Source organism: Apis mellifera, linkage group LG2 (assembly GCF_003254395.2).
Source record: "Apis mellifera strain DH4 linkage group LG2, Amel_HAv3.1, whole genome shotgun sequence".
Taxonomy (NCBI): Eukaryota; Metazoa; Arthropoda; class Insecta; order Hymenoptera; family Apidae; genus Apis; species Apis mellifera.
Genome location: NC_037639.1, coordinates 9,621,741 through 9,646,177, shown reverse-complemented (window position 1 = coordinate 9,646,177; position 24,437 = coordinate 9,621,741). Strand labels below are relative to the sequence as shown.

The following is a 24,437-nucleotide window of genomic DNA, read 5'->3' as shown; positions in this document are numbered from 1 at the left end:
TACTTTATATATATATATGTTATTTGTATTCAATATTTACTTGAATATGTATATGAATTATTAATTGAATATGAATTATATTATGTAATAAATATTATACAAAGCTAGAAGGAAGACTCAAAAGAAATACAAATACGATTGGTTATATTCCAATATATTCTATTATCCCAATATATTTTCTAATACAATATTAATTTCCTTTATATCTTTTTTAATTAAAATAAATATACGTATTAGTTGAAATTTCAAATTTAGAAATTATACTATAACATATAATAATAATAAGCAAATAAGGCTACATTACAGTATACAATTTTGCGCGAAAAAATTTAATTTTAAGTCCATATTTGCGTCAATTTGTGACGATTGCAACTCAGTTTTATTTTTAAACAAAATAAACGAATAATATTTTTATTCGTAATGAAGATTTAACTTACCAATTATTATTTATAGTATGTTCTATATTTTATATAAATTAATGAATATATTTTATATATATTTCTTTTTTTTTTTTAAATTATTCTTTTTCTGATTGTACTATATAATACTATATAATTACTGGTGCATCTTATATATGTATATATATTTATTTAAATCGAATTTACATGTATAAAACCAGTACTTACATATTAATTTTTTTATTCTATGTGTACTAGTATTTATAAGATTATGCGATATAATTTGAAAAATATTTATGTAATTACAAAATATTATCATTGTAAATAAAATGAAGAATAAAATATTATTAAACAATTGTTGTTATATTTATATTTAAATACATATTTAAAGATTTTTATTTATACTAATAAATTCGTTAAAAAATAATTCTAGCAAATAGTTAAATGAATTAATTTTCAAAATTCGCATAAGCATGGCACTTAAGACGTATATATGTCAAAAACTTTCATTTATATTTTAAAAAATAATAAAATGTGTTGTTGTAATTGCCCTATTTCAATTATTGAATATTAAATTATTCTACTATATCATTTATTTCTCTTAATTTATATTTACAACATATCTCTTGCTTTATTACTCGCAGTCTGTATTCGGCTAGTAATAAATTATAAATAGCTCACTGTTTAGAATATCACTTTGCAATTAAAAATCTAAACTAGCAAATTTCTATCGTGGTATAATTTCAATGTACTTTGTTTTATATATATATATATATATATATATATATATATATATATATATATACGTAAGACACGAAGTATCGTTAACGTGTGTACAATTTCCGCTTTGATCTGATCAAATATCATCACACGTATATGTAACATATACTATTATTTACAGAAATGCACACTAAAATTGTAAATCTTTGCCTTAAATTCACTTTATATGAATAAACTAATCTACAAAATAATTCGTTTATTTTATAGTTTAATAAAGGCATTATATCGTTTATGCAAATTATTTTAGACAAAAAAAAAAAAAAATTACATTATAAGAAAAAATTCATAGCATTTACGTGATTTTAGGATGAAAAAAATTAATGCATACATACAAAAGAGTTTAACATTCATATTTTATGAATATAAAATTTGTAAATATTTGTTACGGAAATAGAATATAATTTATATTGCCTGATGTATCCTAATGGATAAATAATGAAATACAAAGTTTTCGCAAAAACTTATAGTTTACCACAATTTAAGATTTAATCAAGAAATACTTTAATATCTTTTCCGAGATATTAATCGTTGAATAATTAAAAACTCGTTCTTTTTTTTAATTACAATAATATAGTTATATTCAATCATTCTTAACTAAAGCAAAACTGAGGGAACTAGTAGTCTTTTGTTTATTCTTTCTACGAAAGCAGAATACTATCTCATTAATTCCAGAGTTAAATATACATCGAATATAACTATCGCCTTATACTAATATTTACAATATTTCACAGTGTTTTTGATAGGATATAAAACTATAGTACTTTAAAAGAATGAACGCAAAAATAGAATTCTTATCTACTTTTCAATTGTGAAAGTATAAATTCTATATAAGAGGAGAAAGCTAATATTTTTTTTCTCTTTTAAGAATGTAATTATCTGTTGGCAAATATCATATTTGTCGTTCTAATTTTACAATAAGCGCAGCTCATTTATACTGCATATCATCACAAAAAGATGTTATTCTACATTTGATGTAAAATTTTTTTGAATTTTCAGTTAATAGAAAATTTATAATGTTGACTAATTTGTACAATTTTACAAACCTCATTATATGAAATAAGATCAATATTTTAATATCTATTGCAGTGCAATAAAATATTGATTAATATAAAAAGATTAATTATTAAACTATAAATCAATCATGAAAGTTTGAAGATTTGATGAAAACATAGTATAGTTTGAAGAAGTGAATAATTGTATACAAGCTAAACATCCATTAAACATACATGATCATATCGAAAATGCAAAATATGTTACATGCGATTTAGGAAGGCATACATTTTAAATTATGATTTTTTTTAGCACTGTACGTAATAATATACACTACAAACACATTAATTTGATTTTAGTTCGTTATCAAATCTTATCATAATTGCACTGTAATAAAACAGAATAGTAAACGTAATTTCTTACGTATGAGAAACATTAATGAATAGAAACTTAAAAATTCAGCATCGCTATTTTTGGTGAAATCCGACATATATAAAAAAAATTATTAATTATACACTAAGAATATGAATCAATTCATTATTTTTGCACAACCTCTCCTTAAAAAGACCATTCAATCATGGTAGAATTCTTTGTCGTACAGTATTATCCGCTTAAGTATCGCAAGTTCGGGTTCGTGTTGCGACATTCCAAAGAGGTAGACATTTTTAAAAATTGCTTTCATCGTTTTGTTCTCTTGTCAAGTATATAGAAGACGAGAAACAATAAAAATGAAATACATTTTTTTTGTCGCCGTTTTAAACCCGAAATAAAAGCTAATAATCTCATTAAAGAAGTTCTAGGAATTAATGAAAATAATTTTGTAATATTTAAGCGAGGAAAAAATGCGATACTTAAGCGCATAATACTGTATTAAGTAAGCATCGGAATAAATTTATACAATAGGTACAAGTCACGAGTGGTACTACTAAATCACAGAATAAACTGTGTAAAGAATTTCGTATATAGCCATGTTAGGGAGCATAATGTATAATGCTCAGTCAGGTAAAACACAAGGCTCTATCGAAATTACAGCCGCTCAACAACACATTCAAGAACGGTAACAAGGAAGGAGCACTAGGAATTAGCATTTGGTGGAGGTGGTCTTCTATCATAATCTCGTCTGTAATCTTTGTTTGGTCGCCAATCACTAGGATAACTATCTCCAGGATAACCTCGACTTCTAAAATGACTTGGTGGAATATCAGATGGAGGGTAACCGCCGCCTCCACCTCCATATCCTCCTGGACCATATCCATAACTGGGTGGTCCTGATGGATATCTGTAATAATCACTGAACACAGATTTTGAATTTTTTGAACACTGATATGAACTTTATTTTCATACGGAATATTATTTATAGCCTACCTTCTTTTGTCATTCATATGCATACTTCGATCGCGATCTCGATCTCTATCCCGATGATATCCACTAGACATTCGTCCATAAGAATCAAAACGATCACGTTTATGGTCTCCAAATCTATACATAAATTATTTTAAATTAGATACTTTATTATTATAATAAATTAATAATATTATTATAATAATTATTATTCTATATCTTTCTTTATTATTTTATTATTATACCTTCCATCTCGCATATCTCTTCCATCACGAGATAACCAATGGTCATCATCTCTGCTTCCACTATAATGTCCACTCATATTATAACCACCACTATCTCTTCTAATTCTTTCATCTTTACCTCCACTCATCCTATCCATATTTCTATCACTATGTGTTCTATCTCTATCTCTATCACGTTCTCTATCTCTTTTCATATCTTTATGTTTTGATTCTTTTTCTTTATGTCGTGGTGTATCTATACTATTAGTAGTACTTGAAGTAGAATTTGGAGTCGATGTAATAGGGGTAATAGTAATAGCACCAATAGTAACTGTAGATGTATTGCTGATACTATTTACAGCAGATATAGTTGAGAGGTGTTTTTTATTTGGTGTATTACTACTATTCGAATTTTCTTCTATATCTTCGATTCTACGTTTTTGTAATCTATTTTCTTTAATAGTTTCTATTTGTTTATCGATATGTTTTTCCGAGTGCTTCTATAAAATTAAATTAATTTTATGAATAAAATTAAAATTAATTATATGAATAATGTATATATTATTAAAATAAGAATAAATCATCATACTTTTATATTATTTGAGTCCTCTTTCTTTTCTGGACTAGAAGTAGCACTTGTGTTACTTTCACCACCTTTTTTCGTCGCGTGTTTATACAATTTATAGAGTTTCTTTGCATCGAATTCTGTAAATTTAGACACAAAATACCATAAATTACTTCTCCATTCTTTAATTTGTTCAGGATCTCTATATTCTTCTAAACAAGTGTTAATTTGATTTCCAATTTGTACAAGACACTGTCTCGTGTGTGCGACTTGTTCCGCTTCACTTAAAGATTGATCAGGTCTATCTAAAGCTTTGAGTGCTTTTTTTACTGGTCTCATCTTTTCTTTACACTATATAATTAAAAATTAGATTATTATTTTATGCATATAAATGATGCTTTAATATAAATGATATTAAAGCAATTAATATCAACCTCATTAAATATAGAAGGATCCAAATCACCAAGAACATCAAGAGCTCTTGGTTCATTGTTAGCAGTAAAATGCATTGGACCTGCTGCTTGTTTTGCTTTTTTAGCTTTTTTATTTTCTTTTTTTTCTTTCTTAGTTTTTTTTTCTTTCTTTTTTTCCTCTACTATATCTTCAACTTCTTCTTTAGTTTCTTTTTTTATAACAATCTCTTCTTCTTTTTTTGTAGGTAGCTTTAATTAAAATGAACATTAATATTTTTAAATTAAAATGAATATTAATATTTTTAAATTAAAAAAAATATTAATATTTTTTTTATTTATGAATTATAAATATATAATAAATTTACCTTTTCAATTTTAGATTTAGATTTATTACTTTCTTCACCCGAACTATCATTTTCTTCTATAATTTCTTTTGTAATGGCAGGTTTTGCTTCTTTTGGTTTTCTTGGCTTTCTTGCCTTAGTCTAAAATTATTATTTGAATAAATTACAATGTACAATGAAATTATAATGTATTTATCTCATTAATTATGAAGAATATATATTATATAAAAATAAAATTATCAGATTTAGAAATTACCTTGAATTGATATTCGGATTGCGGGATAAGGACATAACCCTGTCAGAGTATAAAATAATAGGATAAAGGGTTTTTTATGGAATATTATGGATTTTATGGAATATTATATAAAAAATATCTTCTTACCACTCCTAATTTTGAATCAATTTGTTTCTTGAGAACTTTTAATAAATATTCGGCTCGAGTATTTATTTTTTTTAATTGTAATTTGCTACCATTTGGAAGAAGTTTATCACCAAGTTTTAAATTATTATCCATTTTGATAGCTTCCCATGAGCCCATTCCATGTTGATATATACCTCTTAAAAGTCTAGAATCATCCTCAGAATTCCAGTCACAATCAAAATTTGCTGGTTTTAATCTATAATAAGACATATATATATAGTTATAAAATAAATATACAATATAAAAATATTTTTAATTATAAAAATTTGATAAAAATATACATACTTGATGTCAATATGCCAATTAGATCGTTGTTCTGAATCTGAAGGTAAAGCTTGTTCTAAAGGTTCTAATTCTTTTACAGCAGCTGAGAAAGATTTTGCATTAACCATAACTCCACCAATTTTAAATGTAGGACCACGACCTCTTTTACGACCAGGACCTTTACCCTCTTCTTCGCCTTTATTTTCTTTTGCTGTACTTTCAAATTCGGATAAACAAGTATCGCATCTAGTTTTTAACTGATCTCCCAAGAAACGTAATTCTGACATTGGTTTTTCTTGTAATTCTGCATCCGCCGCAATATCATCTAATCGTTTTAATGGTGCAGGGAATTTTTTATAACTTTTAACAAATCTTCGTATCTACGAAGAAATTAAATTTATTTAATATATGCAAAATTACATAAGATTATATAAAATTATATATATTTTATATAAAAAAAATACATACCTCTGCATCAGTAAAACTTTTTATGTTTTCACGTGGTGTAACTCTTGGTCTACCTCTTTTTTTAGGACGCTCATCATCACTACCCTCAATCTCACTTCCAGAATCCTCACCTTCTTCACTATCATCTGCAGATAATTTTTTTCGTTTTCTTCCTCTTCCTTGATAGTAAAATGAAAACTTTATATACATATACAATTATATATACTATACACATATACTATACAATTATATATACTATAATAAATCAAAACTTTTAACACAATATACCTTCCCCACTTTGATTAATTTGTTGTAATGTTTTTCGACTTCGTGGAGGTAAATATAAATCCTCCATTTCTTTCGATTTTTCTTCTTCTTCAACTTTCTTTCTGAAATTTTCTGGAATAATTTCAGCCTAAAATCAATCCAATCAGTCAAAAAAATAAAATAAAAATAATTAGTACTTATTTTTTTATATATAAGAATATTAAAAAATATATTTAATGTCTGTAATTACCCAATCTTTACTTTCATCGTCATTATCATTAGGTTGATTAACTGGTTCAGATTCTTCTTCAAATGCAGCAAAACTAGCAACTTTGAATGCAGATAACAATTCATCTCCTACTGTTGAAGGTCCTTCATCTCTTGTTTCTGCTCTTCTTAAAATTTCATCAATATCGCACTAATAGCATAAAAATAATACAAAGTTATATTTTTTATTTTTATGTAGATCTCTAATTTATAACAATTTATTCTTTCAGAACAATTACAGTTGGTTCTTCATCTCCATCTTCTTCATCTTTAAATAAGTCTTCAGCTCCAAATTTTAAAATAGCATTTAAATCTTCTTTGTTGAATGGATTATTATTGGTCCCTGCATTTTTTTTATCTAATACTGTTCGTCCAGTTGTGTCCATCCGTTGAATTACAAGATGATCCAAAACCATTTTTTGTTTTGCTCTTTCTACTATTTCTTCTTCTACAGAATTTTTTGTTACTAAACGATAAATGTTTACCTAAATAAAAATATTTTTTAAGTAAAATATTTAAAATATGTTATAACACTTATAAAAAAAACTAAACCTGATTTTTTTGACCAATACGATGTGCTCTGGCTTGTGCTTGTAGATCATTTTGTGGATTCCAATCTGAATCAAAAATAATGACAGTATCAGCAGTGGCAAGGTTAATACCAAGACCACCTGCTCTTGTTGATAATAAAAAACAAAAATCTTGGGATCCTTCTGCATTAAAATGATCTAATGCTTGTTTTCGTAATTCTCCTTTTATACTTCCATCTAATCTTTGGAATGGAAAATGTTTTTTTTGTAGATATTCTCCAAGAATATCCAACATTCTGACCATCTGACTGAATATTAATACTCTATGACCTGTTTCTCGTAATCTCACTAATAATTTATCAAGAAGCACTAATTTGCCAGAACCTCGAATTAATTGTTGTAAATAATCTTCATTATTGTCCTTTCTTTCATTTTCAGTAGGTTTTGTAAGAAAAGCATGATTACAACATTTTTTTAATTCAATAACAATATTTAGGAACGTCATAGTAGAACCTTTAACTCCTTTTCGCAATGCATTATAATTTTTTGTTAATATCCATTTATAATATTGTTTTTGTAACGATGTCATTTCTACTCGTAATATTTGTTCAACTTTCGCGGGTAGAGATTTTTCTACATCTTTTTTGACACGTCGTAAAATAAATGGTTCTAATTGTTTATGTAATTTGGAATAGCCTTTTTGAGCGGCATTATCATGCTCCTTTTCAAATTCTTCCCACGAACCAAATCTATATAAATACAAAAAAAGAATTATACTATAATATATTTTAATACTATTTTATATATCAATTTGTAATGTACTTTATATATATTATTTTATTTTATCTTTTATATTTATAATTTTATTTTTTAACAAAATTATTTAATTATAAAATTAATTAATTCACATATATATATATATATAATATGTTTAATGTTTAATAAATAGCGATAATATTAAAAGAAAACTTACTTAGTAGGCATTATAAAGTGTAATAAGGCCCATAATTCTTTTAAACTATTTTGTAATGGAGTACCAGTTATTAAAAGACGATGATTCGTATGAAATTCAGCAAGTGCTTTGTACAAGAGAGAGTCATCATTTTTTAATCGGTGAGCTTCATCTACTAACAATACGGCCCAATTTAAGGCACCCAAAAATGCTTTATCTTTAAGTACTATCTCATATGTTGTAAGTATGGCATTAAATTTTAATCTTTTTGAACTGTAGCACCATTCGTATTCTCTAATCTAAAATATATTTATAAAATATATGTAAATAGAAAGTAAATATATTTAAAAAATAATATAAAAAACAAATTTAAATTTAAATTTAAATTATTATATTAAATTTATTATATTTATTTTTTATTTTTTAATTAAAATTTAAATTTATAAAAATAAATAATACATACAACATTACGGGAAGTAACGTCACCCAAATATGTAACAAAATTCATATCTGGTGCCCATTGTGACATTTCTCTTTGCCAGGAAGTCATTGTTGAAAGAGGCACTACTAACAAAAATGGTCCATAAAGCTGATGTGTGTGGAATAAATAATAAAGGAAGCATATCGTTTGTATAGTTTTACCAAGACCCATTTCATCTGCTAAAATAACACTGTAAACACATATAAAAAAAAATTATTATAATATAAAATATATAATAAAATGTTAGTTAATACATTATACAATTTTATTATACTTTTAATTGTACTGAGAAAAATAATATACCTATTTTCTTTACACCATGAATGAATCATCCAATTTAATCCATCCATTTGATAGTCCCTAAGAGTCAAATCTCGACCTTTTCCCATGTAATCTGGTTGTCCTTTTAACTGATGAAATTTAGGTCTAGATTTAAGAACTTTACAATGTTTACTTGGTGTCCTTTTTGACTCCTCTCTTTCACGAAATTCTTTTATTTTTTCTGGCCATTTTTTCACAATTAATGCTCCATCTTCCCATGTAGCTTCAGCATAAGGTAAACTTTCCCATTTGCAGTAATAATCAGGATGTTCCGAATCTGGTTTATTATATTCAGCAATAATTCTTTCAACATTGTTATAACTTTTCAAAAGATCTTGTTGGAGTTCTAATTGACATTCAAAATAGTCTATATCTTCAGGTCCAGCATAATCTCTCCATTGTTTGATTTCTCGTTCTCGTTTAATAAAATTATCTAATTTTTTTAGTCCTTTTACTTTTTGTGCTTTTAAAGATTCTTCTGATTCCCATGTATTATGAATATGAGACCATCCTTTCCATTTTATTAAATACTGCAATTCGGTTTCTTCCCTAGATAAGTCTTCAGGATTTGGATCACCATTTTCTTCTACAGCATAAATTGTAGTGACATTTCCTGTAACTAAAAAATTATATTATAAAATATTTAAAAAAATAAATACAAATATAATTGTAATTTATAATTTACAATAATAAGTATATTAAATACCAACCTCCTTTTTTACCAATTCTTTGTCCTAAAATTCGTTCGATTGTTTCTGCATTATCTGGTTCTGTATTTGCAGTACTACCTTCATCAATTTCAACAAGATCTTCACTATCAGTCCTTTCTTCACTTTCTTCTTTATAACTAATAGCAGTTCCAGTTCGTCTTGTAACTTGTCTGATATTCAAATTAACATTAATTTATGAATATCATAGTTATTTTATTATAATTATAAAAAATAATATTAAATACCTTCTATTATCATCGCTATCAAAAGAAGAATTTTCAGATGATTCTGAAATACGTTTCTTCCGTATTCTTGCCTTTTCTTTTGCTTTTTGTGCAGCGCGTCTATTTAACGATTTACTAGGTGGAGGTCTTCTACTTTCAACATCATCAGATTCAGAATCTGAACTATCTGAATTCCATGAATTATGTGAACTGTAAAGAAAAAAGAAAAAATATAAATGCATATAAATTTATAAATATATTATAATAATAATAAAATAAAAAAATCATTTGTATGTATGTGTATATATATATACACACATATATATTTTATTCATTTGATATTTTTATCCCAAATTAAATTTGAATATTAAAATAATTTTAAATATTAAAATTATTTTTTTTGTTAATAATGAACATAATTTAACAATAGAATTCATGTTGGAAATAAAATTTTTTTTAATTAGATATTTATAAATAATAATTAAAATACAGTAAGTTATAAAATTTTCATTTATAAAAATTAATTTTTTTTATATATACTTTACTTTACTTTACTTTACTTTACTACTATTCTTTACTTACTTTTACTAACAAAAAAATAATATTTATAAATTATTCTATATAATGCATTGATAATATTTTACATGCAAATAATCTACACAAATTCACGCGCGCGCATATGTTATATGTATTATCATATATATCTTTTTCTATATAAATGTTGTAATGAATTACATAAATGCATGAATAAATATATAGCATAAATTAAAGATAAAATAAGTATTAAATATAAAAATTATTTGTTACAATGCAATAGTTTATTTAACAAAACAAAATTAAAAACAGGATAAAAAACAAACAGTGCTATGGTGTAAAAACATGTTTAAAGCATTAAGCTTAATAAACACAAATTTAAACATCAAAAATAAAAAGTATAAAAGCACATTAATACACAATATCTATTCTGCAATACAGAATAGAGCACATTATTAACATAAAAGCTTTGAAAAATTATTATTATTATTATTACTCTTGCAAGATACAAACCTATTTAACAATTATTTATAAATTATATATAAACCAAACTAATGAAATTTTATTGATATTAAAAATATTTAGTTATTTTTAAAAATTATAAGATTAAGATTTGTAATACTTTTGTTTTTATTGTATTTTTTAAATATTATTCTATAGAACTATCATTATTTTTTAAAATATTTAATATTATAATATATATTATAAATATATACATAAAAAAGAATTTTATTTTTCACCAAAGTAGATATATTATATATCAATAAATTTATATTTTTAAAAAATTATACATTTTGAATTATTATATTGTACAATAAAAAATGTATTTATTTATTTTGTATAATATTAATTTAATTCATAAAAAAATAATTAAAAAAATTCTTAATTTCAATTTTTGATAATTATTTGAGTTACTTCATGTTACTTACCTCTTTTTTTTAAATTTCTTGCGACTATCGCTATCGCTTTCACGTTGTGTAGCAAGCCTTTCAGGCTCTTTCCTAGAACGGCCGGATCTTCTAATTCCATAAATGTCAGGATTCTCATCCCACTCACGACTAGACTCATTCTTAAGCCTAACTTTTGTTTCTGTGCTGTGATTTGAACTTTTGCTCTGGAAGCTATCACTTTGTGCAGGTGCATCCGATTTCTCTGATTTATCAGAATCAGAACCTGATCCTGATCCGGAACCACTTGAAGAGCTAGAGTCACTGCATTTGCAGTCAGGTAATGTTTTATTTCACTATTATTGTTTATATAATTACAAAAGTTATTGTAATTTAAAAAATATTGAATAAAATACACAAATTTATCTAATACAAAGTACTATTTTTATAATGGTACTTTATAATTGTTAATTTAAAATAGCAATTGATTGTGTAAATCTAAATATTGATAATTATTAATATATATATATTAATTATTAATATATATATTAATAATTAATAATATATATATATTATTAAATATATAATTAAATATATTAAAATTTTATGATCTTTTTTCTTTTTTTTATTATTCAATTTCAGTTTAGAATAAAAAATATGGACAATAATTACAAAAGCATTATAATTTAATACATCAATGTTGATTTATCTATATGTATTAACTAAATGCAATATGTACATATCAGTTACAAATCATTTAATACCTTTAAGTAACTTTAGATATCCTGATATTAAGTTGTAATCTTAGTATTTCTATTCTTCAGTATTTGCATTTCAATACATTTGTGAAAATATCTCTTTTCCTTATGTTTCTGTATCTACATTAACATACACTAATGTAATAGGACAAATTATTATAAAATGATTAAAGCAGTATAATACTAGCTCACCTAGTGTTTAAATTATTTTAATATACAAGAAAACAAATACTAATTGCATATGAGTAACAGAAACTTGAAGATTGTGCTTATATAAAATTCAAGGAATACATTAAATTAGCATGATTATGAAAGCAATGTTAATGCTATATAAAGCTATAGCAATACACAAAGTTAAAAAATGATTAATCTTAAATAATCCTTTACATATCAGAAAGCCAAATACATTATATAAAATATATTATACATTATTAAATATTAAATATTATATATAAACATCAATTACTATTATTACTATCTATATTTATTACTATTATTCTATATAAAAATTGTTTAATACCATATTGATAAAATAATAATTAAAACATAACAATAACAATAATAAAAAAAATTCAAACAAGTATGAAATAAAACAAATACTAATTTCACATGTTTTGGACTTTCTGAAAGAAAGGAATTACATAATGTTGATTTTAATACCCACCTTTCTGATCCAGAACCAGATCCTGTATTGCTTCCTGAAGAAGAGCTATCACTCTTACTTTCATTTTCAGAATCAGACGCAGATTCTTTACCAGATTCAGACTCTAGTGTTTTCTGTAAGTTAATCAGACCAATCTAATATTGTTTTATTTCCAAAAATACATAAGTCGCTGTGTGTTGTTTGGAATAGTTTTTATACAATAATATTAATATAATTATATTTTTTAATCATATATAATATGTTCTTTAGAATTGGCAGTTCTTTAGATTTATTTGAACATATTTTGAAAATAATAATATATAATATCCTTTCTTGTTTTGTATATTTTTAATGTTCAGAATATAATTTGTACATAAATTAGCAGTGCCATCTATCAAGAGAATCTTTCCTCCATTTTGTAATTCTTGACCACCATCTTGTAGTTAAGAATTGCTTAAACCAAACTCTTTAATAATCCATTATATACACTCTAATAAAATTAGCAGCGTATTACATTTGATTTTGCATTTTTAAATTATATTTAATTATATATCAATAATGAAATAAATTCATATTAATATAAATCAAGCAATATATTAAATAAAAAGATAGTTACATATTTATATATTAAAGATAAATTTACTGTTTAAAAATTATAGATTTTTTTCTTTATCTAAAAAATTATTCATAATAGAAATATAAAAATTCTTTTATTATTTATTGTATGTAACTATCTTAATAATGAATTGGCAGAGAAATTCTGCAGGATTTTTTGTAAATGATTAATCCAAGATATATAGAATAGTTTCCTGCAAATAATCAACATAAAATGGGTATTTCAGAATAATATAATTCACCATTTTTAAATACTATACTTATTTATTAAACAATTCAAGTACATTATGTACAATATTTATCTGATCTTAAAAATTTACATTTGTTTATTGAATTTAGTATACAAGTTAGAAAAAATTGTATCCAAAATATTTTCAGAATCAAAAGTTATTATCAATTTTAATATTAGAATAATACTGATTTTTATATTTAAATATTTTTAGCAATAAAAAAATGATAAATAATCCTAAATTTATTATTAAAGAAATACAAAAATACAAATTTGTTGTATGAAGCACAATATTATTTGAAAATAAACTTTCCATTATATTTCATAAAAAAAAATTTAATTCGTAATATGTGCTTCATATAACAGAAACAAGATTTTTATAGAGTAATTATTATTTCTTTCTAAAATTTAACTTCTTTAATAAGATTTTTTAACTTTACTTATAAGACTTTTTATTACAATAAAAACTATTTTAAACTCTAAAATATACTTATATAAAAATTAAAATATTATTATTCAAGTTTTATATTATACTTTATTTATTAATGATGATAAAAATATTAATGAATAACTATTATACGTAACAAAAATAATTTTCTATGCATAGTATATATACAATAAATGTATCTTTTTAATTTAAGAAAGAATAAATTTTAAACACTTATTAATAACTAAATTTTATTCTTTCTTTAATATGATTTAAGTAAGATAATATCAATTTTTATATGATATTAAATAATCATTTTCTACTTTTATAAATCCCAGAATTTAATTTTGTTACATGTTTTAATAAGAATATATTTTGCACTATTATATATTAAATATTATACAATTATAAAAATATTCTTAATAAAACAAATGTAAAAACATTTTTTTGCATATTACACTAATTTTAATAGAAATTATCTTTCATACATGTGATCCATATATATGAATCATTATTTCTTTTAGCTTTATATCTTATCTTTACATAATTTTATTGAAAATAACATTTAAAATTATTAATGTATGTATGTTTCTTTTATATGCAAATTCAAAATAAATTTGTGATATATTTAAGTTCATACAAACCCAAGATTTTATGAAAGACAAAAAATAAACAAAATATAAGATTTTATTCATAATATATAAAAAAAATCTTGAAATATCAGAGAAATCTCTGGTTTTCCTAAAGGAAAAAACTCAGAATATATGAAATATTTTCTACATGAAAAGCATGTAATTGTCAAGAGCTTTTACAGGTGATTGTGCTACACAGTCTCTAACTATAATGTAGAGAATGTATATCAATCTTTGAGCTTAATTTGCAAAAATGGGTCTATTTAAAATTTTTGAATAAGCATAGGTCCAAGATAAAGGAGAATGTAAGGAATCATTTTTGATAAAAATTAGTGTGGAACAATGATATTTTAAGTGATAAATGTCAAATTGAACGAATGTAAACAAACTTATAGGTTATTAAGAGCCTAGAAACTATGTAAAATTGCAGAAAATTATGATTTAGTGGAGACAAGTCTCTGAGCTCATAAGGTCAGTGAGACCCCGCCCTATATGCAGAAATCTTTTAAATAAAATTACAATGATTTTTTACATTTTTACGAGGATTTTTGTCCTTGTAGTTTAATGAAACGCATGTGACAACGCGACTTTTCCCTACTCCAAACAACACCGCGGCCATATCACGCAAATTGATCATTAAAACAACATTGATGCTCGTATCGGCTACGAAAACAAACAATTATTGCCAAAAAAAAATTGAAGAAAAGCTGAAACTTAAACAATTTTCGAACCCGACCACTCACCTGCATCGTTCCGTCTGCGCGTCGTACCGATATCTCGATATTACACACACCACGCACAAAACCACGTTAATTTAATAATTAAACTGCCGTGTATACACGTATTCGTAATATTAAACGACTATTGATGTACAAAGTCGCGACATCGTGTAAAATTATCGAATTTTCACGTACTATATGGTCACGGGCCTGAGCTTGGCCGCCATTTTGTGAACTCGACTCGTTCTTTCGCCCTCCCCGACCGTCCTCCCGTCTATCATCCCATCATGCAACGCGCGCGCGCTCTTCCCTTCCCCTCTTTCATCTACACCCCAAACTAAAATGAAGGCCCTGTAAACGTGACAAAAATTAATACTTTTAGGAATGTAATATTAACATCTGAAAAAATAAATTTTGCTATAAAATGATAATTATATAGTTTAATTTCATTCCCGAATTTAAAAAAAAAATATCATTTTAATCAATTACATTAAAACGTAGTCATAAAACGGAAATCGTTGTATGACAGCCATTTTGATTACTCAGAAAGATTTTACCCAGAATGCCTGGCGAGTTTTTCGATTACTTTGTATATGCGCAATTACGATGATCAAATAAATCATACGACAAAATCTCTTTATATACGCAATTATATACGCTTTAACTCTTTCCATTTATTTTGTTCATTAATCTTAAAATATATATCTATAAAATAAATTGAAATTTTATAGTTATAATAGTAATTTAATGAATTTTAAAAATTGAATATAAAAATTATATAGATAAGTTTAATCAATAATAATATATACAAAAATCATTAACGTGTAATATTATTTTCGAGCTCAGAGACTTAATCTCATTTCTTAAGACATAATTATAAAATATGATAAACTGAAAATAGAAAATGTATAATTATATGAATGTCAATAGTATCACCATGCAAAGTGAATAAGCAATTTTATAAAGCAACATAATATGTAAAAGCTGTTGTTTTACATCAGATTGGGTAGAGACAAAAGTCAAATTTGATCGAATTGAAACAATAAAATATATTAGTTACTTTAAAGAGGAAAAAATTATTTCTAATAAAACAAGTAATTTTACCCGGTCCAATGAAAACCAGCTTGTCTTTTCGCAGGCGATGAAAATAAGGCGTATTATGACGAGAATGAAAGACGAAAAATATTACCCAGACACCCGTGGCACCTCATACCGGAAAAGGAAGAAAAGCCTACAGCTTCGATATACGATTATTTACGGTTTCCGGTTGAAAATCGATTCATTCGACTTTAAATATCGATTATCTCATTTTATGATAAGCGCGTAAAATAATTACATAAAATTGATATGTTCATAAAATACTTAAAAATAATAAAATAATATAAATTTATAGAGATTTAAATATTAATATAATATTAAATATAATAATTATTTTCTTGTTTGCATTTAAATTTTGTATTTAAATTTAAATTGCATGTATAATATTTTATATTTTTTAATTAATATCCAGAATTCTTTAATAAGTATTAAATAAAGTTATAAAAGTTAAATAAAAAAAAATAAAATGAATTATATAAATTTTTGAAAATTAAAATATATAGTGGATATTTTTAATTATCCAATTTTTATTATCCGGTATCTTTTATTTATCAATTTTATATTCTTCTTTCAAATTTTTATTTCTATAATTTTTTTTTCACTTTTTTTTTATCATTTTTTGAAATTATTGTTTATTGTGTAGATACTCATTATAGCTGATATTATTGATATTATTTTATACATCATAGCTAACATATTTAATTACAAATGAATATTCAAAACATAAAAATTAAAAAAAGAAAATAATTTGTAAAAAACATATTTGTTATATTATTTTCTTGCGGATCTTGATTTATTCGCACTATTTGTTCTACTATTTAGATCAGTTTTATTATATTATATTTAAAAAATTAAATATATTTAATAAAAACAAATTAAATGTATTTTCTTTATTTACATTATAATTTTAGTTTGTTTACAATTTTCAATGTACATATGACTTGATTTGAAGAATGAGATAAAAAATATTGATGTAATGTATATATAACAAATCATATTTATATACATATATAGTATGTATTCTACGTATATTTAGCACATATAAATATTAATACCTGTAAATATTCATATCAGAACTTTTAATTATTCAATGTAATATATAGGGGAAATTTTATCACATATTACTAAATAATTATTCTGTTTAATTAACAGTTTATAATATTCACATTTTCTATAGTAACTCAAAATTATGCAGCAATTCAGTCTTAAAGTAACTCAAAGCTTAACAATAGAGTAATATTATTACAATAAGAAAAAGCCAATAAAGATAAAAATTTTGTATTCATTGTCCAATGACAATATTTTATTATAACATATTCATGGTACTAAAGGATACTTGCACAAATGAGTCATGAAAGTTAACACATGTTATTTACAGACACGTGTAATTATTCAGCACTGGGCGTTTCTCCTGTAACTTTTGTAGATGCTTCATCTATCAATTCTTTAGCTTTTGCATCTGGTAACCAAAGACCACTATCAACACATCGTTTCATATGATAAAGTGCTTCTTGTCGTGGCATTACTGCTAGAGTTTCTTGTAATAAAGCATGATCTTGTGTTTCAAAGCATTTTTGTAAAGGCTAAAAATAATATATTAAAATTAGTTACAATATATTAAAATACTAAATTAAGATATTTATTAATTAAGATAAATATTATATTTAAAATAATAAAACATTCATGATAAATTTATTTTATACCTCTGGTAGACTTTCAAATACTTCAACTGGATCAAGACCACCTGGACCACGACGTGCCTTTTTTTCTTCTTCTTCAGCTTCTTTAAGAGCATCTGCTACTTTCTCAGCAGCTCTTTTACGTATTCTTTCTTTAAATGCTCTTAATTCATCTTCAAATGAATTTCTATGTTCTAATTCAGCATTTTGAATACGGCTGAAGAAGGAACCTACACATGCTCTTGGATCAACATCTAATTGTTTTGATAATTCCAAAATACATTGCATACATATACATTGATGAGCAACATGTTCCATTAAATCATGTTTCTAAAATTAAATAATATATTATCATAATATATATAAAAATAATATATTATCATAAAATAAATTCATATAATAATTATATTCATGAATATATAAATATGTACTTACTTCTTCTATTTCTAAATTAATACACCAAATAACTAAATAATTTGCAGTATTTTCACATACTAAATCAGGATTATCTGCTAAAAATTTTTTACTATCCTCATACCTTCTTAGCATGCCAAATTCTTTTAATTTTTTTTCATTTTCTTTTACAAATTCTTTCATTTTTTTTTCTTTTTCTTCATCTGATAAACCATTGTCATCTCCCTTACATGGTGGTCTTTTATTAATTACTGTTTTTGTAAAACCATCTTGACCAATAGTATCAACATTCCAAGGTGTTAATTTCTCTTTTTTTTTCATTTCCTCTTCTTTTTCTTGAATTTTTTTCTCTTCTTGTTCAAGATCATGTAAAACTTTTTTTAATGCAGTCAAATCTCCTGAATCTTTTTGTTCTCTTTCTAATTTTGCAAGTTTTTCCTCTGTTTCTTTTAATTTTTGTAAAGTTCTGTAAATTAAAAATTAAAAATTAAAATTTTTAAATTGATAATAAAATATTAATATTACAAAATAATTTATTTATATATGTTGAAGATAACTTACTCTGCTTTTTTTCTTTCATGTTCCTCTTGTTCACGTTTCCGTTCTTCCATCCTTTCTAGCCTTGCTTGATGACGCCACCTAAATAATGATGGTGTATCAATATTTGGATGGGTATCATCTTCATCATCTGAAATCTAATAAGTGTTAACATCACATTATTAACTTATATATATTAAACTTTATATAAATTATTTTAGATATAAACATATTGATTATAAATAACAATTTATTGTTTTATGAAAATTTAAAAAATATATATAAATTATAAAAATTAATATATGCGTTAATAGAAAAAAATTTATATTAAAAAAATGTACATCATTTTTTCAAAATTTATAAAGAATAAGTACATAGACAATAAAATTTTGATTAAAGTTATATTAAATATATGTTTAAATTTAATAATCATTTTTTATATTTTTTCAAGCACTCAAATAAAAAAAACACTCGAAATTTCTACTATCACTCTAGAATATTCCATAAGCATACTGGACCAAAACTAAGATTCTTACTTCAATATCTTTCCATTTACTGTAATCCACCATCGTTCAACCGATTAAATGTACTTTTTATTCAATTATGTATTTTTATGGAAATGACTATTTTATAAATGTAATTTATATATAAAACGTTTTTTTCCTTTTTTTTTATTTTCACAAAAGCAGAAACACAACGCCCATACTTGTCGAAGTTTAATTGTCAACTGTACTAGCATGAATATATTCGCGCGAGAGTCGTTCGATCTATCACATCAGGGATTCTCAATTACTTAAATGATAAATTATATCGAATACATAAAATTTGAAACTAATGTTCATAATTCATTTTTTATAATAAATAAATTGAATTAATAATAATAAAAAATATTTTTATACTTTTTAACATAGAATTATATCATTTATAAAAACAATTTATATATTGTAATTTAATTTATAAATTTATCATTAAGTATGTTTTATAAATTTAAATAATATATACTATATAATTTTTCGAAATTAACATACTTTGAAAAATTATATCTTAAAATAAAGTGTTAATTTTTATATTAAAATTATATACATATAGAAAGCATGTGCAATTCATTTATACTGAATTTGGCATTGTATATGAATATAGATACTTTGAATTTTCTATTGCTTAAAAAAAAAACATTTCACTTAATTTTTATTCAGTATATTTTATAGTTTAAAAAAATGATTGGTATGCGAATGAATGCATTTAATGATACAGGACTTGGTGAACCAGAACAAGATGCAAATTCTGCTCTTATAGAATTAGATAAAGGTATGTTTATATATTACTTTTAAACTTAACCTTATATTAATTTTACCATAATTTTTATAAAATATTATTGTATTAATAATAAAATAATATATATAATAAATAAAATTATTAATAAGTGCTTTTAAATATGAAATTTTAATAAAAATTTAATAAGTAAATCCTTTTGTACGAATGAAAGAAATATTTTTAAAAAGTTTATTTTGAAAAGATTATTTAATAAAGATATTTTTTAGGTTTACGTTCTACAAAAATTGGTGAACAATGTGAAGCCATAGTACGATTTCCTCGATTATTCGAAAAATATCCTTTTCCAATATTGATAAATTCTTCTCTCTTAAAATTAGCAGAAGTTTTTCGTACTGGCAGTAATTTTTTACGTGTTTGGGTTCTCAGAGTATGTCAACAAAGTGAAAAGCATTTAGATAAAATTTTAAATGTTGATGAATTTGTCAGACGTATTTATAGCGTGATACATTCTAATGATCCAGTTGCTAGAGCTTTGACTCTACGAACTCTAGGCAGTGTAGCTGGTATTATTCCAGAAAGGCAACAAGTAAAATATTAATAATTCTTATAATTTGTTTCATTTTACGATATGTACAAACAAAAAAATTATTTTATTTATAAGGTTCATCATAGTATAAGAAGATCATTAGATTCTCATGATTCAGTTGAAGTTGAAGCTGCAATATATGCTGCACAAATGTTTGCAGCACAATCAAAATTATTTGCTGTTTCCATGTGCAGTAAAATATCCGATATGATTAGAGGTCAAGCAACACCAGCATCAATGAAATTACAACTTATACCTATTTTACAATATATGCATCATGATACTTTTACAGCTTCAATGGTTTGTAAATATCAATTTTAATTTTTAATAATATATAAATAAATTGTATAAAATTATAAATTTTTTAAAGGTAAATGAATTATGTATGGAACTTCTTGCTAGTTATCCAGCAGTTGAATTTGTCAGAGTTACATTAAGTGCTTTAAGCACATTAGCTTCTGCAACATTGATTGATGTTCCACAACAAGTTGCACTTTTATTACGTTATCTACAAGATGATCCAAGATTAACTATTAAACGTCATGCATTATATTTATTACATTCTTTAGCAAGAAGAGGAGCTCATTTATGGCCACAAGGTGCTCTTAATAACTTGATAGGTAAGTATAATGAATAATAATTAATTCTGTATAATAAATAAAAAAAAGATATTCTAGAAATTTCTTGTTTTAGAAAGTACTACAACACTCTTACAAGATGGAGCTGGAAATAAAGATCTTCTTATTCGAACATTAGACGTAATTGAGGTTACCATTTATTTGTCAAATAGTAATGAAAACACATTTTTTTTTTTAATATAAGAGAGAATTAAACAAATAAATTTTTGAAATTATTTAATTTAGGTACTTAGTCAAAGTGCAGTAACATGTGATGCAAATAGAGAAGAAGGAAATCCTCTTTTATCATTATGCGTAAATGCTTGTTATTCGCCTGATCCATTTATTGCAGTGAAAGCAATTACTATTTTAGCTAGAGTTGCATGTTATTGGTATATATTTAATGATTCTTATATCAGCGAGGAATGAGATATGTATATTCGAAGTTCTTATATTTTATTTATAGCTATGAAGAAAATTTACCAGCCTATGGAATACAAGACGTCGTATCTTGTCTTGAATCTCTAATTGTACTTTTAGCTTTGGATGATAAGTATTTACATCAATTGAAAGTTTGTTTACGTTCAACAGTAAAATTATGTCGGGCACAGCCTAGCCATTGTTCGATATTTGTCGATGCTATCGGTAGTACACTTTTCAATGCTCATGCAGAAGGCAGTCAAAATGAGAAACAAGCGCTTGCTTTATGTGAAGCATTAGGTGCTATAGGAAGTTTAGGAGAAAATGCATTACTTCCTCTTTTACCAGATATATTAATAAAGCTTAAACAGACTATACATGTACATACAAAGGTAAATTTGTAAATGAAATATATATTTCATAAAAAATATAAAAATATATAAATTTTTATTTTAAAGGTAATGTTATGTACGTTACTTTTTCAAATGGTAGCTGGAGGATATGAATGGAATCCAGAATGTTTAGAAACAGTAGAAGAAATTATTAAAAATGTAGATGGTTGGGCCAAATATCGAATTGCACGAAGTGCTACAAGATATGGCCATCATACAATAGCAACTCAAATATTTAGAAGTTTAAAAGAAACAGTTGCATCTGAACAATTACATTTTTGGTTGTCCGGTTTGGAATTAGTTACAAAAGCTGAAAGTTATCTTATGTTAGTTTTTATATGTTTTTAATTTATTTTATGAAAAGAATGTATCTATTTTTTTAAATTTTAACAGGGAGAAAACAGAAGAAGTGGAAAGTAAAGCAAGAGTTTATACTGTAGAGAAATTAAATGGAGCTATTGCTCGTTATGCAAGTGCATGCGCTTCATTAAAAGCCGCTAGTACACCATTACGAAGTTTACAATTTGCTAGTGAATACTCAAAATTGCGATGTGAATTTCTTCAAGCTATTGTACAACTTTTACATTCATGCAGGTATCTTGAATAAATGAATGTCATAAAAATAACAATTATTTATTATTATTATTTTTTTTAATTTTATCAATATAAATTAATTATGATTTAGATCTCTTTGTACAGCTCCGCCACCTGCTATTACATGTACAGTAGTTTTAACTACAAAAGATGATCTTCAACGATATGGACGTGTTACAAATCAAGTACATTACTTGTATAATTTTAATTACATTTTAAATGTTTAATTTAAACTAATAATGAATAATTTATATTTTATAGTTGAGAAAATCAGCTCAAGAACTTAAAAATTGTGCAGAAAATTATCAGAAACTTTATCAATCAGCTTTTGATGCTGATCCAGGTTCATTGACGAACATACGAGCGTATCCTTTACAAAAATATAATTAATTTTTAAATTATCTACATCTGAAATTATCGTTATATCTGATTTATGCATTTCAATATGTATTTTCTTAATTAACTATATATAGATTGCAAGAAATTTGTCGTTTATTAGCGAATAGCGTCGAACGTGTTTGTGGTGGTACAGGAATTCAAACATATCATCAAACCGAAGTAAATTTTAATTTTGGTGATACAGTAGAAATGCGCCAATTGGCTCGTTGTTGTACTGAATTACGTCGTTTAGCTCCAACTTATATAGGTGAAAATAAAGCAGCACTTAGTCATTCAAGAATAAACTGCTTAGTTTCCCAAGTGATGTTATTAGCTGGACCAAAAATGAGATTACCGATACCTCGGTATTATTTTCAAGCTTTACAAGCAACTAGTGTGAAATTATCTGTTTCGCCACAACCTCGTGTTCTTGGTGAACCAGTATCTGTACCTCAAGGCAGTCAATTAGCTTTAAAAGTCGAAGGAGTGCTACGACATGGTCGACGCGCTTCTCTATATCGTTCTGTTGCTGCTGTTTGCATTTCTATTTCTACTTCTCCTCCATCGAAAATAAATTCAGATCAAAAAGTATGAATTAATATTTTTTATTATAAATCTTTTATACATATTTATTTTAATATTTGATTTTATTATTTTATTATAGGATTCTAATGTTAACGAATTACAACAAACTGTCACGCCACATCGCGATTTTTTTGCTTGTGAATTTTTACTTTCATTAGGAAGTCCAGGTACAACTGCTACAACAACATGTGCGAACAATACCACTAATGTGAATAATAATATGAACAGTAGTGGTGGACAATATCAAGTCACAGCAAGCGCGAGTATACTCGACAAAGATGGCAATGTGTGGAAATGTGGACCACGTTCCACGCTTCAAGTTAGGGTTCACGAAGAGCCAGCCAAAAGAAAATTACCATAAAGATATGTTGATATATTTTTTATTATAAAATATTATTATAAATAATTGTTTTCAAAACAATATTGTATACGAAATTCATAATAAAAAAAAAAATACTTTGATATTTTAATCAAAATTA

At 24.7% G+C, this 24,437-nt stretch overlaps 3 protein-coding genes across 5 annotated transcripts; 1 reads left to right on the top strand and 2 right to left on the bottom strand.

Annotated features, from left to right (window-relative positions):
- Positions 1-1,728: 1,728 nt before the first annotated feature.
- On the bottom strand, positions 1,729-16,733 carry LOC724599 (chromodomain-helicase-DNA-binding protein 1). Of its 2 annotated transcripts, none has more exons than XM_026446383.1 (21): positions 15,408-16,733; positions 12,783-12,895; positions 11,403-11,684; positions 9,961-10,149; positions 9,716-9,885; positions 8,988-9,624; positions 8,667-8,874; positions 8,225-8,502; positions 7,274-8,000; positions 6,961-7,206; positions 6,705-6,872; positions 6,476-6,602; positions 6,209-6,366; positions 5,762-6,120; positions 5,438-5,672; positions 5,077-5,196; positions 4,733-4,960; positions 4,323-4,649; positions 3,755-4,233; positions 3,534-3,647; positions 1,729-3,459 (listed from the first exon to the last, which is right to left on the bottom strand). In XM_026446383.1, exons 1-21 carry the CDS (start codon positions 15,411-15,413, stop codon positions 3,243-3,245), a joined length of 5,388 nt encoding a protein of 1,795 aa, XP_026302168.1. In that variant the 5' UTR covers positions 15,414-16,733; the 3' UTR covers positions 1,729-3,242. The 2 variants fall into 2 exon arrangements, with proteins under 2 accessions (XP_026302168.1, XP_026302169.1); XM_026446384.1 differs by having other exon boundaries at positions 1,729-3,447.
- Positions 16,734-17,358: 625 nt separating this feature from the next.
- Positions 17,359-19,849, bottom strand: Cdc37 (cell division cycle 37 homolog). Its single transcript, NM_001242514.1, is given in 5 exon segments — positions 17,359-18,064; positions 18,185-18,490; positions 18,596-19,040; positions 19,136-19,269; positions 19,648-19,849. Coding segments are annotated over 5 exon segments (1,113 nt in total). The 5' UTR covers positions 19,681-19,849; the 3' UTR covers positions 17,359-17,869.
- Positions 19,850-20,234: 385 nt separating this feature from the next.
- On the top strand, positions 20,235-24,437 carry LOC413351 (integrator complex subunit 7). Of its 2 annotated transcripts, none has more exons than XM_396796.6 (13): positions 20,235-20,419; positions 20,653-20,972; positions 21,048-21,272; positions 21,343-21,592; positions 21,666-21,730; positions 21,836-21,981; positions 22,056-22,401; positions 22,468-22,727; positions 22,795-22,995; positions 23,087-23,180; positions 23,257-23,360; positions 23,469-23,961; positions 24,038-24,437. In XM_396796.6, exons 1-13 carry the CDS (start codon positions 20,329-20,331, stop codon positions 24,317-24,319), a joined length of 2,877 nt encoding a protein of 958 aa, XP_396796.2. In that variant the 5' UTR covers positions 20,235-20,328; the 3' UTR covers positions 24,320-24,437. The 2 variants fall into 2 exon arrangements, with proteins under 2 accessions (XP_396796.2, XP_006565978.1); XM_006565915.3 differs by having other exon boundaries at positions 20,236-20,419; positions 21,666-21,739.

Coding starts and splice junctions, on each gene's coding strand:
- LOC724599 (XM_026446383.1), bottom strand. Junction 11,685..12,782: donor TCTGGTTCTGGATCAGAAAG/GTGGGTATTAAA, acceptor CTGCAAATGCAG/TGACTCTAGCTCTTCAAGTG. Junction 6,367..6,475: donor AATTAATCAAAGTGGGGAAG/GTATATTGTGTT, acceptor TTTACTATCAAG/GAAGAGGAAGAAAACGAAAA.
- LOC413351 (XM_006565915.3), top strand. CDS start 20,329: ATGATTGGTATGCGAATGAATGCATTTAATGATACAGGACTTGGTGAA. Junction 22,402..22,467: donor CTATACATGTACATACAAAG/GTAAATTTGTAA, acceptor TTTATTTTAAAG/GTAATGTTATGTACGTTACT. Junction 23,361..23,468: donor TCATTGACGAACATACGAGC/GTATCCTTTACA, acceptor AACTATATATAG/ATTGCAAGAAATTTGTCGTT.